The 18,953-nt window shown below is 35.2% G+C and overlaps 1 protein-coding gene across 4 annotated transcripts in view; it reads left to right on the top strand.

Annotated features, from left to right (window-relative positions):
- Positions 1-18,953, top strand: part of EVI5 (ecotropic viral integration site 5) — a 170,289-nt gene that overhangs the window by 99,777 nt on the left and 51,559 nt on the right. For 3 of the 4 annotated variants that reach the window (XM_068966552.1, XM_068966549.1, XM_068966550.1), the window contains 2 exons: positions 333-479; positions 9,391-9,486. In XM_068966552.1, coding sequence (XP_068822653.1) covers positions 333-479; positions 9,391-9,486 — 243 coding nt within the window. The remainder of the gene's footprint in view (positions 1-332; positions 480-9,390; positions 9,487-18,953) is intronic. The other variant, XM_068966551.1, reaches the window with a different exon arrangement.

An 18,953-nucleotide genomic window follows, 5' to 3' on the forward strand; every position in this document is an offset into this window, starting at 1 on the left:
ACAATAACATTGAAAATATTGCTGAGACATAATATACACACCTAGAAATTTATAAGTTTTGTGATCGTCACTCAGTCATGTCCAACTCTTTGCCACCCTGTGGACTACAGCCCGCCAGGTTCCTCAGTCCGTGGAATTCTTCAGGCAAGAATACTCAAGTGGGTTCCCGTTCCCATCTCCAGGGAATCTTCCCAACCCAGGGATTGAACCCTGTCTCCTGCATTGCAGGCAGATTCTTTACCTTCTGAGCCACCAGTTTTTTCAGGCCTTTTATCTGTATTCTCATATTTATATTTTTATCTGTATTCTGTATTTATATTTTTAATTGTTAGAACCAGATCAATAGTAATCATCTTCGAAGAGCAGAGCAAGAGGTGACCAATCTACAGGAGAAGGTGCAATATCTTTCTGCACAGAACAAGGGATTGCTTACCCAACTGAGTGAAGCAAGGCGCAAACAAGCAGAGATTGAATGCAAGGTAAACATATCAACTAGCAAGTTTATGTTTTAGTCAATATAATAATGTTTTTTTTGTTTTTGTTTTTATCTCATCACTGAGTACATTATCATAAAACTAAAAGAAACTAGTCTTATTTCCTACTTTTCCTGAACTTAGTTTGGCAGTTGATTTTGGGCCAGGTTACCTCATCATGCTCTGGGTAAATTTCAGGCTGGAAACTTCATTTTCAATCACTTGGTTAGGAAATTAAGTTAACCAAGTGATTGAAGGTTGGTATCTCTGTTGACCTGTAGCCCTTTAAAACTGAAACTTTTAATGTCTCAACCAGAAAGATAGGTAATTTAGAGAAGTTGGGTCTACTCTGCTTTGATTGGCACCTTATTAGTGAGCTGTCAATATTAATATATGTTTTCTGGATAGAGAATAAAAGAGCTGTGTGTGTACCCAAGGGTTGGCAAAATTGTGTGCATTTCAAGTTATTATTTTAATCAGTCTTTTAAATTTTTATGGAGTGTTTGGATTCATAAAGCATGGAAAAGTTTTTGAATGCAAGTATTTTTTTTCCTTAAATAAATTCATAATACAACAATGGTGAGAGAGAAGGAGAAGTCGGAAAATGGGGTGGAAGGAGAGGGGTTGTATGTATGTGTGTTTGTGAAATAACTAAAGAGATGACTGTGGTGAACATTAGAATGAATTACGAGGGCAAGTTTGTTTTTTGGTAAGTTTGGTTTTGTTTATGAGATTTTTTTAAAAAACTAGACATTCATCTTTCCATGGTGAGAGAGTAGGAATAATGCCCTTTAAAGATTCCAGCCTTATTCTATGATAAGAAATAAGACTTTCAATGGCAGATATAAAGCAGTAATTCCATCAACTTGTTCTAGTGTCATTAAAAACCAAAAGTGAAGCTTGAGTGGTTTATCAGTGTCACTGAAATCCAGAGATGAAATTACATCCTAATAAATATGGATGACTGTTACAGTTTACTCTGACAGAAATCTGTAGGCAGTACTGAAATTTGTACTAATGTAAGAGTAGTCCCTCCTGAAGTATGTGACTAAGTGTGCTTTTTTTTTTTTTTTCTGTTTTGTGGGATCTTAATTCTTGGACCTGGGATTGAACCCAAGCCACGGCAGGGAAAGTGCTGAGTCCTAACCATTGGACTGCGAGGAAATTCCCTAGGCTAATTTAAAAATAAGATGATGTAACATGAGATTACATCAATTTGATTTATTATACTAATATCTTTTTCAGTTTTTTATTTTGCAGTGTCTGTCCTGACTTATTTTTAATAAAGAACTAAATTTAGTATTTTATTATTGATATGATTTCCTTTAAACATGTTGATAACATTGGTACTGGATTTAATATTGTACCCCAAATACCTTAGCACCTTTTAATCAAAGTAAAGTGCTATTTGGAAATAAATATTTGGGGAGTTTGCCAGTGAAAATAATTGTTTGCTTTGAATTTGTGTAAGTAATGGGCCCACATTCAGAATTCTGAGAACTGATAAGAGATCTTATTTAACTTTAACTTTTCATTAATACCTCTGTAAAGTATATACAGATGCTGATTCTGAGATCTCCCCTGTGTTTAAGGTGTATATTGGTTTATTCAAATTTTTTAAATGCCCTTTGCAGATTTCCAGCATGACCATTGTTAATTGTCACCCTAGTAATCTGGCACATTCTGATTAAGTGTTAAATATTTTACTTTGTCATACTGAAACAATTCAGCAATAAACCTAACTTTCAGAGAGCTAGTCTTTCAGTTATATAAATCTGATAGTTTTCATTTTATTTTATGTGATTATAGCTTGTGGTTTGTTGAAAAGTAATTATTAAAGCTCGTGTTGTTTTTCACTGATGTAAAGCAAGATGCTGTTTTTGCTTGTTTTTAATTTCTTTTTGTTTTTTTGGCTGCGCTGGGTCTTTGTTGCTGCTTGCGGACTTTTTCTAGTTGCAGCAAGCGGGGGCTACTCTTCATTGCAGTGTGTGGACTTCTCATTGTGGTGGCTTCTGTTATTGGGGAGCACAGGCTCTTGGCACTCACGCTTCAGTGGGTGTGGTACACAGTCTTAGCTGCTATGGCATGTGGAATCTTTCAGAACCAGGGACTGAACCCGTGTTCCCTGCATTGGCAGACAGATTCTCATCCACCATACCACTGGGGAAGTCCGGGATACTGTTTTTAATATTAGCATTATTTTCCCTCTGTAATTGAATTTGAGTGTTCCAACTTCGAACAGTATAAGTCTAAGATCCCCAATATGAAAATCCAAAACCCTTTGAAACCTACATCTTTTCATAAATTTCACACAAATTCATTTGGAAGCAGAACTTGATTTGAACTTATACATAGCCATTTATCATTGTTATTTATCCCACTTGGTTTGAGTACTTATGCATCACTGCTTCATTTTTGTTGAGCATTGAGCATACTGTTTCATTTTGGACACTGCCTCAGAACCCATTGGATAGTATAGTGTTCCATTTATGCACCTTATTACTCTTCTAAAGTCTGAAAAATCTGAAATTCCATAACATACCTGACCCCCAGAATTTCAGTGATAAGATTGTTGGATTTCCTGTGTAAATCTAAATTTGAAAATTATAGAAAGATTTTATACTCTAATAACAGATATATAATTTTCTATCTCCAGGAGAAAAGGTATTACATATTCATATACAAACTTGTAAAATTGTGTAATAAATAATGTTAAGTGAGGAAAGCTGAGCAAAGTATTTTATGATTATAATATTGTGCATATATGGAATAATGATAGGAAGAAAACAAGAAATTAAACCTGTTGCTTATATTTCATGTAATTTTTAGTAGCTTAATACTGTGCATTTTTCATAATGCTTTGATATTTTTAAAGCTAAATATAAACAAAAACATTTAAATCCTTTTTATCTTATTCTCTTCCTGACCCTACCACGTACACCCATTTATTTTTTCCCCAGATAATGGCTTTTATTATTTTCTGATAACTTCCTTTAGAGTTTCTTTTAGGCAGATACTAGTAATTAGAAGTATATACTTTTTTTTCTCACAGTCTTATGTGAAAGTTAGCAAACAGTAGTATATTCTGCTTTTTGCTTTTTATGTTTATATGTTTTGTGCAGCTTTCTGTCATCAGTGCTTAGAGTCTCCTTGTTAGTTTCTAAGACACATTATTTTCCATTGCATGTATATACCACAGCATCCTTAACTAGGTCCATATTGATGGATACATGGTTTGTTCCCCATGTTTTACTACTACAAGCAGTGTATAGTGAATAACTTCATACATACATAATCTCAAATGTATAGAGGTATATCTATACATTCCTATAGAATAAATTACTCTAAATTTGATTGCTTGGTCAGAGAGTAAATACCTTGGTACTTTTCATAGTTTCTGTCAAATTACTCTCCTTAGGTTTGTACCATTTTGTGCTTTGATGTGCAGGGTATGATGGTACCTGTTTCTTCATCATGTTTCTTATAAATTGTATAACAAAATCTTTTCATTTTAATTAGATGTAATTTATATGTTCTAGGACAGTGATTTTCAAATAGGGATTGGAGGAGGTGAAATTATGAGACTAAAAAGAATGATAACATCAGCGTACATATTTGTCAAATATTTGGGTGTCTTCTTGTAGGTTATTCTTGTAAGCATTGGGGATACGGAAATGGAGAAGGTAGACCTAATGTTTATTGAAACAATAAATAAGAAATAGAAAATATCATTAGTAATAATGTTCTATAGAGTGAGAAGTTAGAGGAAGTGGTAATTAAGATCAAGTGCCAGGAGATGGTATCGGAGCTGAAGAATAAGAAAGAACCAGCCATATGAAGAGTAGGGGGGAGATCCTTACACAAAAATGGTCAGAGATCAAGACCCAGAAAGCAGGAAAGAACTTGGTTGCTGAGTCTCATATATAATGCAGAGCTGAATGAGATAAAGCCAGGGAGGTAAGCTAGGACTTAGCTTCTTACCATGTAGATATTTATAGGTCATGGTAACAAGTTTGAGTTTTACTCTTAAATGCCGTGGGAGGCCACTGAGAGGTAAGATAAAAAACATAGTACATTTTTTTGATTTGCTATATTTGCTTCAGTTTTTTATTTAAATTTTATTCATTATTTTATTTTTGTTTGTGCTGAGTCTTTGCTTTACAAGAGCTTTTTCTCTAGCTGTGAGTGGAGGCTTCTCTCTAGTTGTGGCACGGGGGCTTCTCTTTGCAGTAGCTTCTCTTGTTGCGGAGCACAGGCTTTTGAGCTTGCAGGCTTCAGAAGTACTTGGGCTCAGTAGTTGTGACACACAGCTTAGTTGCCCTGCAGCATGTGGAATCTTCCTGGACTAGGGATTAAACCCCTATCCCCTGCATTGGCAGGCAGATTCTTAACCAATGGACCACCAGGGAAGTCCTTTGCTTCAGTTTTTTACTTTTACTTTTGAAATAATTTTATGTTTACAGTAAAGTGGCAAAGATGGTACAGAGAGTTCCCATATACCCTTTAATCAGCCCCTCCTAATTTTAACCTGTTACATAAACAAGACACATTTATTAGTACTAAGAAATGAACATTAGTAATAATTTTATTACTGAATTACAGACTTCATTCAGATTTCCCCATCATGTCTCATTCTTCTTTGATCTGTGAGGTATGTTGTAGAAATCCTTCAATTTAGGATTGTCTGATGTTTTCTTACACTTAGACCGAGGTTATATGTCTTAGGCCCTTTCTCAGTATATTATATCAGGGTCATGTATATGTTCAGTTGCTAAGTCGTGTCCAGCTCTTTTGCAGCCCCATGGATTATAGCCCCGCCAGGCTTCTCTGTCCATGGGATTTCCCAGGCAAGAATACTGGAGTGGGTGGCCACATCTTCCTCCAGTGGACTTTGACCTAGGGCTCAAACCTTAGGGCTCAAACCTGCGTCTCCAGCAATGGCAGCATGTTCTTTACCACTGAGCCATCTGGGAAGCCCATCAGGGGGCATTCTGTATTAATACGCCTTACGTCTGGTCCTATTAACTTTGGTCATTTGCTTAAGTTGGTATCTGCTAGCTTTCTCCACTACAGAAGTCCCCCCACCCTCCTACTCTGTTCCTTACAGGCAAGTTACTGAGCCTAGACAATGGTCCAAGTGGAGGAAAGGGCATTAAGTTACAACTCCTGAAGGAAAGAGTATCAAAGAATTTGTTACAACAACCACAATAGGACAATAATTAATAAGTATTTGGAGGAACTATTATGACCAACTTAGACTGCAAGGAGATCATTCCCTGGTGGCTTAGATGGTAGAGCATCTGCCTACAATGCGGGAGACCCGGGTTCAATCCCTGGGTTGGGAAGATCTCCTGGAGAAGGAAATGGCAACCCACTCCAGTATTCTGCCTGGAAAATCCCATGGATGGAGGACCCCAGTAGGCTACAGTCCATGAGGTTGCAAAGTCAGACACAACTGAGCGACTTCACTCATGACCAACCTAGATTGCATATTAAAAAGCAGAGACATTACTTTGCCAACAAAGGTCCATCTAGTCAAGGCTATGGTTTTTCCAGTGGTCATGTATGGATGTGAGAGTTGGACCGTGAAGAAGGCTGAGTGCTGAAGAATCGATGCTTCTGAACTGTGGTGTTGGAGAAGACTCTTGAGAGTCCCTTGGACTGCAAGGAGATCCAACCAGTCCATCCTAAAGGAGATCAGCCCTGGGTGTTCACTGGAAGGACTGATGCTGAAGCTGAAACTCCAGTACTTTGGCCACCTCATGCGAAGAGTTGACTCATTGGGAAAGACCCTGATGCTGGGAGGGATTGGGGGCAGGAGGAGAAGGGGACGACAGAGGATGAAATGGCTGGATGGCATCACCAACTCGATGGACATGAGTTTGGGTGAACTCTGGGAGTTGGCGATGGACAGGGAGGCCTGGCGTGCTGCAGTTCATGGGGTTGCAAAGAGTCGGACACAACTGAGCGACTGAACTGAACTGGAGGAACTATTTTGCATTTATGCAAATATGCTTAAGGTTTCAGCAGTTAACTTTATTAGGAGATAATGCATGTAACAATTAATAATTATTTTTTAAAAGAGCACACATGCCACTGTGTGTGGACATGGATTTGAGGTGGCTTTGGAGAGAGGCGATATGAGATTATCAGGTAATAGAACAAGACAGAGGTGCTAGCTTTGGCTCAGGTGTTGGCAATGGAACTAAAGTAGAGTAGGTCAATCCAATATTTTTATAGAGACCCAGTGATCGGGTTGGAGAGGGAGGAAAAGTAGGAGAAAGTTGGGGCACAAATATTTGGTGTTTTACCTGATGGATATAATATTTTTATACAGTGTTAAAATTAGTAGAATAAATATGTATTAGTTATCTATTGCTGTTTAACAGATAACCTCTAAAATTTAGCAGCTTAAAATAATAGTAACCACTAATACCCCAAAGTTTCTGTGGATCTGAAATTCAGAAGCAGCTTAATCTAGTGATTCTGATTTAGAGTCTCATGAGGTTACAGTCATCTCAGGCTTAGCTAAAGCTAAAGGATGAGGGTTTTTAAGTGGCACACTCTGGTTGCAAGGTGGTGCTGGCTGTTGGAAAGAGTTCTTTGTCCTCAAGGGGCTCTGTCTTAGCAAAGGATACAAACACACCATTACAATGCAGTATGAGTGGTGCTATTATTGAGGTGGTACATTGGATCCTGTAATGTGAGTTTAGTGTTAGATTTATGGTTCAAGGAAAGCTCACTAAGGAATGATTCAGCTGAGACCTTAAGGATATGTAGGAGTTAGTTGAGGAAAGGCAAGAGAGAGTTCACTAGGCGAAGCGAATAACACATGTGAAGAGCAAAACAGAGAAGGTTGTTTGCTTGAACTAAAAGTTCATTCGAGTTGGAGGGGAGTGTGTGATAAGGAATACTGGTAATATATGAAGCTAGAGCAGTAGATAGGGAAGAAATCTTGGAGAATCCTAGACACCAGTAAAAGAACCTGTTATCTCAAGATCTGTGGAGTACTATTAAAGGGTTTAAAATAAGGGAGTGACAGAGATTTGAGTTTTGTTAAACATAGACACAATGGTGTGCTGGAACTAGCTGGTAAAGACTTGTAAGAACCAATTGTTAAATTTTCAGGAATTTTGTGACACAATTGTTAAACAGCCATATTAAAAATTAAATTATTTAACATAATAAACAAATTATGATAAAATGATAGTAAATACTCAAACTTCATGATTTCCTAATTTTTACATTTGTGCATTTCAGATTATTTATACTTAATTATATCTGTATTGTAGAAATACCATGGTGTGCCGCTAATGTTATCTTCACTAATGTTCCCTAATGTTATGTCAAGTTGAAAGGAGCCATGGTGGGAGTAGTTTTACCACATGAATTGGCAAACTACAAATCAAAGCTTGACTTACTGTTTTGTTGATTATCTAGACCAGAAGTTGGCAAACTATAGCCCATGTTCCAAATCTGTCTGTTTGCCTGTTTCTGTAAATAAAGTTTTATTGGAATACATTCATTTGTATATTGAAATATATTCATTTATTTCTTACTCATTTGTATATCGTCTGTGACCACTGTCACACTCCGGTGGTGGATAGAGTAGTTGTAATAGCCTGTATGACCCATAAGTCTGAAATGATTTACTATCTGGCCCTTTAGAGTTTTTGTCTCCTTCTCTAGACTGTTAAAGCTTCAAAATGTGTTGTGTCTTCACTCTTTACATTATGAATAGCACAATAATATTGAGGAAATTTTCCTCCAGTATTTGATCACTGTTATCAGAATGATAATAACTCTATTATCAGAATAAATAACACGAACAAAAATTAACCAAAGTTCACATCAACACTTTACTTTTTCCTCATTTTCAGTGTTAGGTGACCTGTGGACACAAGATTTGGCAAAATTTAGGGAAAGTATTCTGTGAGAATATATTGACTAAGTAGAATTTATAATAATGAGTGCTACATATCTTAACTGTTATATACTGTACATCTGCTATTTCAATCTAGATTTAAAATATATTATAAATGTACATACAGACATATTTGTACACGGACACACACACACTTGCTTGAGAGCTGGTCATTAATTTGGTGCAGAAACTATACTTAGTGGCTGTGTACAACTTGGCAAAAATATTTAAAGCAATATTTGCTTGAAATGAAGTACCAGGATCATATCTAAAAAGATAAAAGAATGAATATATTTTAAAAGTTTAATTATATTTTTACTAGGTTTGAAATTTTAAAAAATTTTGATATTACTGTCAGGTGCTAAATTTCTCCTATGGTCACCATGCTGCACATTTTTGATACTGATTGCTAAATTTCAACTGAAGTTAATATTTCCTCAATATTATATATTTTTGTATATCCCATCTTTCTCTTATATTATCTCCTTTGTAGTATAAAGTAAATATTCATTAACATTCATTGCCTCAAAAAATGTAATTTTAAAAATATTATATGGCTAATATACAGTATTTATATTCCCTATCAATCTATTGTCCTAGTTACATATTTGAATTCAATAATTGTTCTTGGATAAAAAATTAATTTTTCACAGTCAACAGTAATTTTAATAGCTTTAATTAAGTTAACTTTTAATTTAAAAGTTTGAGCAATATTTATATACAAGTACTCTTAAAGATGGAATGTTGTTCTGTATATTTATTCTTCATTTTATACCAAGTTCAAGATATAATGGCATTTAAAAAGATTTTTTAATTGGAGTATAGTTGATTTACAATGTTGTGTTAGTTATAATGGCTTTTTTTCCCCCTCTGATTTAATCAGGGGTCTATTTGTTACTTTCTAAATTTGAGGCAAGTTACAGTGTTTATGTTTTATTAATGGTTTGGTTTATTGTGTGGTTTATTTTTGGTTTGTTTTGTTTACCACCCTAGAACAAGGAAGAAGTGATGGCTGTGAGACTCCGGGAAGCAGATAGCATAGCAGCTGTTGCTGAACTACAGCAGCACATTGCTGAGCTTGAAATCCAGGTACCATATGAAAATAGTAAAGTAAATGTAATAATAATGCAGTTATTTCCCCTTTCCTTTGCACCTGGATAGTGAGTTATGTCTTCATCCTAATGACTGTGTTCCTGTTTTCGATACTCCTTTCCAAGTCCAGTTTTTTAAATTGCAATAAAAATATACTTATTGTGGTAAAATTTATAATTTTAATGTATACAGCCTTTCATTAAGTACATTCTCATTGTTGTGCAACCAATTTCTAAAACTCTTCACCTTGTAAAACTGAAACTTTGTGCCTGTTCAACAACTCCACATTCCCTCTTCCCTCAACTCCTGGAAACCACCCTTGTACTTTCTGTCTCTGAATGTGACTCCTCTAATTAATCTCACGTAAGTAAAATCATAGAGTATTTGTTTTTCTGTGACTGGCTTATTTTACTAAAGGTAATGTCCTCAAGGTTCATTCATGTTGTAATGTTGTATTAGAATTTCCTTCCTTTTTTATGGCTGAATAATACTCCATTGTGTGCATACTACTTTTTGTTTATCTGTTTATTCATTGATTTAGATTGCTTCTGCCTTTTGGCTGTTGTGAGTAATGCTGCTATGATTATGAGTGTACAAATGACTATTTGAGCCCATGTTTTCATTTGTGGGGGGTATATACCCAGAAGTGAAATTGCTGAACCATGTGATAATTCTGTGTTTAATTTTTTGAGGAATTGCTATACTGTTATCTGCAGCAGCTGCACCATTTTACATTCTTAGCAACAATTCACAGGAGACTAGTTTTTCCACATCCTCATCAATACTTGTTAATTCTCTGTTGTCCTTTTTTTTTTTAAGTCATCATCCTAATGAGTGTGAAGTGGTATCTCACTGTGCTTTTGATATGCATTTCCCTAGTGATTAATAAAGGTCTTCCCTCGTAGCTCAGTTGGTAAAGAATCTGCCTGCAATTCAGGAGACCCAGGTTCAATTCCTGGGTCCGGAAGATCCCCTGGAGAAGGAGATGACAACCCACTCCAGTATTCTTGCCTGGAAAATCCCATGGACAGAATAGCTTGGTGGGCTACAGTCTGTGGGGTCGCAAGACTGGGACATGACCTAGCAACTAAACCACCACCAGTGATTAATAATGTTGACCATCTTTTCATGTGCTTATTGCCATTATGTCTTCTTTAGGGAAATGGTAGGTTCAGTACTTTGCCTGATTTTAAATGGATTGTTGTTAAGTTATGGAGGTTTCTTATATATTCTCAAGGTCAATCCATATCAGATATATGCACATATTTTTGAAGGTATTTCATCTCATTTGTGGGCTGTCTTTTTGTTTTATTGTTAATGTCCTCTGAAACACAAAAGGTTTTATTTTTGAAGTCCAACTTACCTATTTTTCCTTTTGTTACCTGTATCATATTTCCTTATTGTCAAAGCTATTTTTGAAGGAAAATTCAAAACTTTGAAAATAAGTGTTTTCTCATTTATTATGAACTATTTATTTTATAATATAAATACATTTGTTTTATATTGTTTTTAAGTATATTTGCAATATGGGCAAAGTATTATATTTAAAAATCTTATTTTAAAAAATGTTTTATTATATTCTATTCCAACCCATAATACAGTTTTGGCTGCAACATCTAGAATTTTCTTCCCACCTGAAATGCCTTTTTGTCTGTAAATTTCAATTTAAGATCTGGGTCAAAAGTAATCACGACACATTATGATTTGCAGAAGTTTATAAAACAATATCCTTTATGTTCTATTGATAGTATTCCCCAGAAATTATTGCATATCCACAAAAACTTCAGGGCTTCCCTGATAGCTCAGTTGGTAAAGAATTCGCCTGCAATGCAGGAGACCCCGGTTCAATTCCTGGGTCAGGAAGATCCTCTGGAGAAAGGATAGGCTACCTCTAGTATTCTTGGGCTTCCCCTTTGGCTCAGCTGGTAAAGAATCCACCTGCAGTGCACGAGACCGGGGTTCAGTCCCTGGGTTGGGAAGATCCCCCAGAGAAGGGAAAGTCTACCCACCCCAGTATTCTCTGTAGAATTTGATGGGGTCGCAAAGAGTCGGACATGGCTGAGTGACTTTCACTTTCAAAGAAAAACTTCAAACAAGAACCAACTGCATAAGATATCTGTAATCAGCTATTTAAGTCATGGTATCATATGCAATTCTAGTTTTAGTCATTACTTTTATATCATGAAAATTATAAAATTTTGCCACGTTTCTGTACATCTTAGTCACAAAATAGCAAGATTTGAATTACTCTTTTTGTTGATTCTTAAATGCTAAATTAAGTGAAGAACCTGGTATGCTGCATGCTTTGTTTAAAATGAAATATAACACGTACTTCACCAGTTTTTTAAAAAACAAAAGGAGTGCATAAAATTTTACTATAAATTTTTTTTTTTTTTTTTTTTTACTGTTAATAGGAGTACTTTTCACTTTCATGCACTGGAGAAGGAAATGCAACCCACTCCAGTGTTCTTGCCTGGAGAATCCCAGGGATGGGGGAGCCTAGTGGGCTGCCCATCTATGGGGTCGCACAGAGTCGGACATGACTGAAGCGACTTAGCAGCAGCAGCAGCCTCAAATGGCTCATAAGTGAATCTTAATTGCTGGTTCATTGGTATTTTTTCAATACTTAACTGGCTGGAGCTTATCTCATTTGTCATTGACCCCTTTGTCCTCTTAGCTTTTTTCCTCTCTTGGCTTTCCTAGCATCATCCACTTTTGACTCTTTGATTGTTGAAGTTGTTTTCAATTCTGTGTGTTTGTATTCCTCTGAGAATCCACGATTTTTAGGTTTTAGAAACTATTCAGTGTACAATGAAGGACCTCACTTATATAGCTTCAAGAGCCATCTTTACAGCAATAAATTCTAATCTATCTCCATCCTAGCATGTTTTCTCCTAACAGTCTTACACCCTGATAAAAAATTGCTCATTTGCTTGGCTGTGCCAGGTCTTAGCTGGGGCAAGTAGGATCTTTAGCTGGGGCATGCCGACTCTTAGTTGCAGCCCTTTGAATCTCTTGCCTGACCAGAGATTGATCCCAGGCCCCCTGCATTGGGAGCATGGAGTCTTACCAGGGAAGTCCCGTAATCCTATATCTTCTAAAAAAATTATGGACATAGTGTACAGAAAAGTTCATAAAACAAAGCTACATTATATATAAAAATAGTATCTGTATAACTACTACTTAGGTCAAGATAGAATATTGTCTGTATTCCAGAAGTCTGCGGAATCACACCGTGCTCCCTTATCCTGAACTTTATAGCAGTGACTCCTCTGCTTTACCTTACAGTAGTGTCATCTTTGTATTCATCTCTCATCCATACAGTTTAGTTTTCTGATCCTGAATTTCGTGTAGAGTCATGTTGAATAGTTGTGTCTCTTCTTTCTTGTTCACTGTTACTTTAGTGAGTCATCATTTTTCTCCTTGCAACAGTTCCATTTTATAAATATATTGCAATGTGTATGTCCATTTTAATTTTAGTGGTCATTTTTAAATTTCCAGATTGGGACTGTTACAAACAATGTTGTGATTAGAAGCAATTTTATACACTATACTGACCACAAGTGCACAAGAGTTTCTTTAGCATGTATGGCAGGGTGTGGAATGACTGGGTCATAAGCATGCAGATCTTCAGTTTTATTTTCCAAAGTGTTTGTGCCAGTTTTAACTTCCAACCACAGCATATGAAAGTTCTGTTGTTCCACAACACTTGGTGGTGTCAGATGTTTTAATTTTTGCCATTCTGGTGGGTATGCAGTTATATTTCATCATGATTTTAATTTCCATTTGCTGTATTACTAATGAGGTTGGCAACTTGGATTTCATCTTTTATAGAGTGCCTATTACAATCTTCTGTATTTTTTCATGTGGGTTGTTTATCTTTTTCTTATGTATATTTAGTTCTTTTAAGTTTTATTTTATTTTTAATTGGAAGATAATTACTATACAAGATTGTGATGGTTTCTGTCATATGTTATGTTTTATAGATTATCTACATCCATTTTGTAGCTTGTCTTATGTTGTTGTTTTTAACATATTATGCCTTTTGATCAGTAGACCAATGTTTTTAATGGACAGTAGAGAGTTCCTCCTGGAAGCTGTACAGGAACTCCACATTCAACATGTTTAAGATCAAATGTGTTTCTATTCCATCCAAACTGTTTTTATACTTTCGTATCCCAAGTCTTGTTTGATGGTATCATCTCTTACCAAATTACTCAAACTTAGTAGGAACTTCACTTATGCCTTTCTTAATGTTCTGCCATATTTATCAAGGCTGAGTATGTACATTTTCAAATTTATTTGAGAATATGAAGTTATTTTCACAAAGTGCTTGTGCTAGTTAACATTCCTACTAGCATTTCAACTGCTCACCTACTCGTGTAGGTTTGCCTTCAGTGCAGTCAGTTCAGTTCAGATCAGGCACTCAGTCGTGTCTGACTCTTTGCGTCTGCATGCCAGGCTTCCCTGTTCGTCACCACCTCCCAGAGCTTACTCAGACTCATGTCCATCGAGTCAGTGATGTCATCCAACCATCTCATCCTCTGTCGCCCCTTCTCCTCCTGCCTTCAATCTTTCCCAGCATCAGGGTCTTTTCCAGTGACTCTGTTCTTTGCATCAGGTGGCCAAAGAATTAGAGCTTCAGCCTCAGCATCAGTCTTTCAAATGAATAGTCAGGACTGATTTCCTTTAGGATTGACTGGTTTCAGATAGTTCTTAATAATTCATATAGATTAAACATGTCCAGCTCTTCAGTTTCTTCAAAAGATAAAAGTCATGGGGTAAATATAAAACTAAATCAAAGGTAATTTTACTCATTTCAGAAACTTAAAAAAAAAATCTTTCAGGGCCTTTCTGTTCCTCCCTGCTACTCCCTAATGTTTCTGCATTCGTCCCTACCTGAACATCACAACTTCCTGTTCAACTTCTTTTTCTCTGGCCTGAGCTCTCCCACGGAGCCACCAAAATTATCTTTCTAAGATAATTTATTGACTGCCTTTTACCTACCAAATCACATCAAAACTCCTCAGCACAAATGCTAGCCTTTTCATTATTGTTGAAACTTTCACCTCCAGCCTCTTCTTTGACCATTAACACCCTATCCTCTCTCCCTAACACCTACACGCAAACACACACACTTTCACTCTTTAAAAGTTTTTATATTCTTTTAAAATTTTGTACCATTTACAAGCTATCATGTCTTCAGAAAATTGCTGTTTTCCTGTATCCCCTAGTCCTCTGCTTTTTACATCTTTCTGCTTACTGAGTTTTCCTTGACCAGTTTGATATTACATGTGATAGATATGTTTTCAGTAAACATCTTAATGATTCAACCTTCATTCATTTATTATATACAAGTTAAGATCCATAAATAGATCTTTTGTTAAAATCCTAAACTCCTTTTTTAATTACAAAAACAATACATTTTAGGTTATGTTTAATCATTGAAACAGATCATTTTCAGGTTCCACTAGGGGGAGAACTCAACTTAGTCAAATATTTTTATACTTCAAATCTTTTAAGACCAACTCTTCCAGTTACTATTGCTCTCTTGTAAATAAAAATTTTACCCACAAACCAAATTCTTTCAAACCCTTCATATCATAAATTACATGACTATGTAATTAGTTATTGATAAAAATAAAGGCTACCTTTTTAAAAAGTAGTTAAGAAAATTGTACTTTTGTGAATGTCTCATTTAGATGAGGAAATACTCATTTATGTACATACTGTAGCATTCTATAGAAGATATACTTATGAGTTGAAGTTTATTGTATTTATTTTCAAAGAGTCTATAGTCAACTTGAAACTTTCAGGTCTGGTTCATAATCACTACCCTGCCATGTTATTCTGAGTGAACTACATTTGTAATATGCTTAATGTTCTTTATAATAATGCCTTTTCCACAGTCTTTGGAGGAGCTATTTTACATTAGTGTCTCATAGTGAATTTAATTTTTTTTAATGTGGCATCTTTCAAATTTTACCCATTTTCCTGAGCTATTTATAAAAGTTATTGCTGAGGTTTCCTCCTCCTCAAGCAGAATGGCACTTATTAATGGATTTTAGTCACTATGTAATGCTTGTTTGAAGCAGATCATACCCTTATAGAGTTAAGGGGTGAACTCTAAAGTGACATTAAATATAAAAAATATGATATCATGTATATCATTTTAATATTTTTCAGAGTAATCATTATGACCTTTAAATACTATATAATCTCACTTCATTCAGGTCTCTATAGTTTTCTTAGATAAAGCTCCTGTTGCCACATTTCTGTCTAAAATAATATTCATATCCTAATCACTGTACTCTTACGCTGTTTTATATTTCTGCAAAACAATTGTTCTTGCCATAAATTATATGTTTGATGTTGTCCACATTCTCCACTAGAATGGAAGCTCCATAAGAGAGCAATGTTTGCCTGTTTTATTCAGTCACTGTCTTTCTCAGTGTTGGTATATAATGCTTAGTATATAACCATCATTCAAAAATTTGTATTTGAAGAAGTTAAATTAACATAATAATTTGTTCACCTGTTGTTTCTACAGTAAGTGGTTTTTATTGTTTGTAATTTGAGTATTCAGAATTTTTTTTAATTCAGCAGTTACCACTGTATTCACACATGTAAGAATTTGTATTTTTTGATCATTAGGTCACTACTGGCTAGGAAAGATAAAATGAAATAGACAGAAGGAGTGATTGAGTCTGGGTCCCTTCTTTGCAGTATCACTGAGTAGAATTTAAAGCTCTGAAAATGTATGTACATTATTGGTGTTAGTAATAACTAACATTTAGTTAATAATAAGTGTTTAATAATAAATGTTTTAATTACTAATAAATGTTTATTATTCATTAACTAATAATATTAGTAATAACTAACTAATGTTATTAGTAACAATATAATAAAAGAGTTGGGCATGACTGAGAGACAGAACAGCAATTATTAATGGCTTTAATTACATGTGAGATGATGCCATTGTTATCTTTTAAAGGAGAAATTTATTTTTTTCTTGCTGTCTGCACATATACTTAACAAGCTAATTGAATGGCTCAGGTTAATGGAATTTCTATAAGTAGCCTGAAAAAATAAATGTGATATACCTTGATCAGAATTAAAAGGGTCAATAAACTTAGTTTTTATTGGAAATGAGAATTTTAGGATACTAAGTAACTCTGTGGTCACAATTTTTGTCTTTCTGTTTTCTTGTAATTGCTAGAGATTTTTTTGATTGGTTGACAGTATAGATTTTGAAGACAAACGACTTCTTAGCTGTCTTGTCTGACAAGTTATTTAACTTGATTTTGAATTTACTCACTCAAACCTAAAGTTATCTGCTTTAGAGTTGGTATTAAATGAGAAAGCATGTATCAAGTTATCAAGTGTTCTTTCTTCCCTAACTAGTTTCCAGAAAATCATCTTATCAATGACCTTATGTAAAAGATCACACTCAGCATTGTAAGGGCTTCCAAAAATTACAACCAAATTTCAGAAAGTCTTCTGAGTTCCCTTTAAGATAATTTTTATCCATTCCAGATAATGAATTTATCCCTTTCCAAGAACTAGATGTAGCTTCAAATTAAGAATTGCTTTGACTTTTTTGGGGGGAGGGGGTGAACTTACTTCTGTCCGCTGTAAGTTAGTCTTCATTTTTGTGTATTTAAAGTATTAAATAGCTAGCATCATTGAATACTTAAAACTTGCCAGGCATTATTATTAGCAATATATTTGTATTTACTTATTTAATTCTTGTAACAGTCATATGATGTTAGTTATTGTTAATATTCCCATCTAATAGTGGAGGAAACTGAAGCATAAAGATTTTTAAATGAGATTTTATTGTAAGTTTAAGAACCCACTCTGTAACTTAAATTCTTTCCAGAACTAAAATGAAATTTTTTTTTCTTTAGTTTTACAAGTACTGTCATGTTAATTATATGGAGGTTCTTGACAGACTCCCTCCTACAGCTTTGTTCCTGCTAGTTCCCTGTTCTTGACCTGCGTCTTTCCACAGCTCCCATGGCTTTCAGGATGAAATTCAAATTCTGGCTATTCTCACAAGACCATTTCTGCTCTGATTCTTACCACCCTTTCTGACTTCATTTCCTGCTTTCCCCAGTGTATACCTGTGCTTGAGCCACCATGAACTAGTTAAGAACTCTTTGAATCTGTCATTGAGATTCACTCTATTATTCTTCTCTCCTCCTCTGATCTTGCTTATCATTTCAATGCCAGTCCAGCCAATTTTGTTGTGTCTCTGCTCTCATAACCCCCCCTGTTATAGAGCTCTGTTATTTCATCTCATATTATATTAATCATTCTCATTTAAAAGCCCAGATTGTGGAGAACAGATTAAATTATTTAAGTGGAGTATTAGTTTCCATTCAGCAAATATTTATGGAATACCTGCTATGTGCTAGTCACTACTCTAAACACTTTACAAGAATTAGTGAACAAAATGCATAAAAAAAGATTGCTTTCCTCATCAGTCAAGCTTACTGGGAGAGGAAGAAATAGGATGAACAAAACAAATGAATCTTATAGTGTGTAATTCAGAAGATGATGAGTACAATAGAGAGAGAAATGTAGGAAAAGGAGAGTATTCGGGTGTTTAGGTAGGCTACCATTGCTATTTTAAGTAATGTGATCAGGAAAGGCTCATTAGAAGGGGTTTTTTAAACAAAGATTTGCAATGCAGATTTGTGATAGGAATGCCCTGCTAAGGGAATCAGAAGAACAAAGGGCCTAATGCCAGGGGCACATCTCAGTCCCCAAGTGGAGTAAGAGGGGACCTTAGAAGGAAGTCTGAGAGGTAAATAGGGCCAAATATGTATGGCCAAGGAACTTCAGCCCTTCTCTGAGTAAGGTAGAAAATCATGGGAGGGTTCTGAGCATAGGAGTCATCAGTTAGATGACACTTAACCTTTTAAAAAGATTAATTTGAACTTCATTCAGAAAAAAATATGCTTGTAGGAATTCATAGTATTTAGATGGGAGGAAGTGGTGGTTAAAAATTGTTTCCTTCTCTTCATGGAATTTTCCACCTTTATTTTATTGATCCAAATGTTACTTACTAGTTGAGGACTATATTTTTGTATTAATACTCTCTGCACTTTCCAAGTGGTAGAACAAAACACAGAAAAGTTAAGTTTTTGCTTAGTTTGTTGAGGAAAACAGATGAGAGTTGAACCCAAGCCTTCTGATATTTAACTGGAATTGAGTTTGTGTTTTGATTTTTATAAAGATAAACATATTAACTTGTCATAACCATATTAAAAGCTTCTGTGAGCTAAGCACATCTATAAAATTAATGCTGCTTTGTTACAAATAATGAAAAGTTTAAAATTTAAAACAGTTCTATTCAAATCCAAATTTGTGTTCCTTTCCTGGTACCCAGTAACATTTACCCACTTTCGTTAGTTTGCCCAACAGATCACCTCTAGGGATGCCTCATATGGGCAATA

This window comes from Capricornis sumatraensis, chromosome 2 (assembly GCF_032405125.1).
Source record: "Capricornis sumatraensis isolate serow.1 chromosome 2, serow.2, whole genome shotgun sequence".
Classification (NCBI taxonomy): Eukaryota; Metazoa; Chordata; class Mammalia; order Artiodactyla; family Bovidae; genus Capricornis; species Capricornis sumatraensis.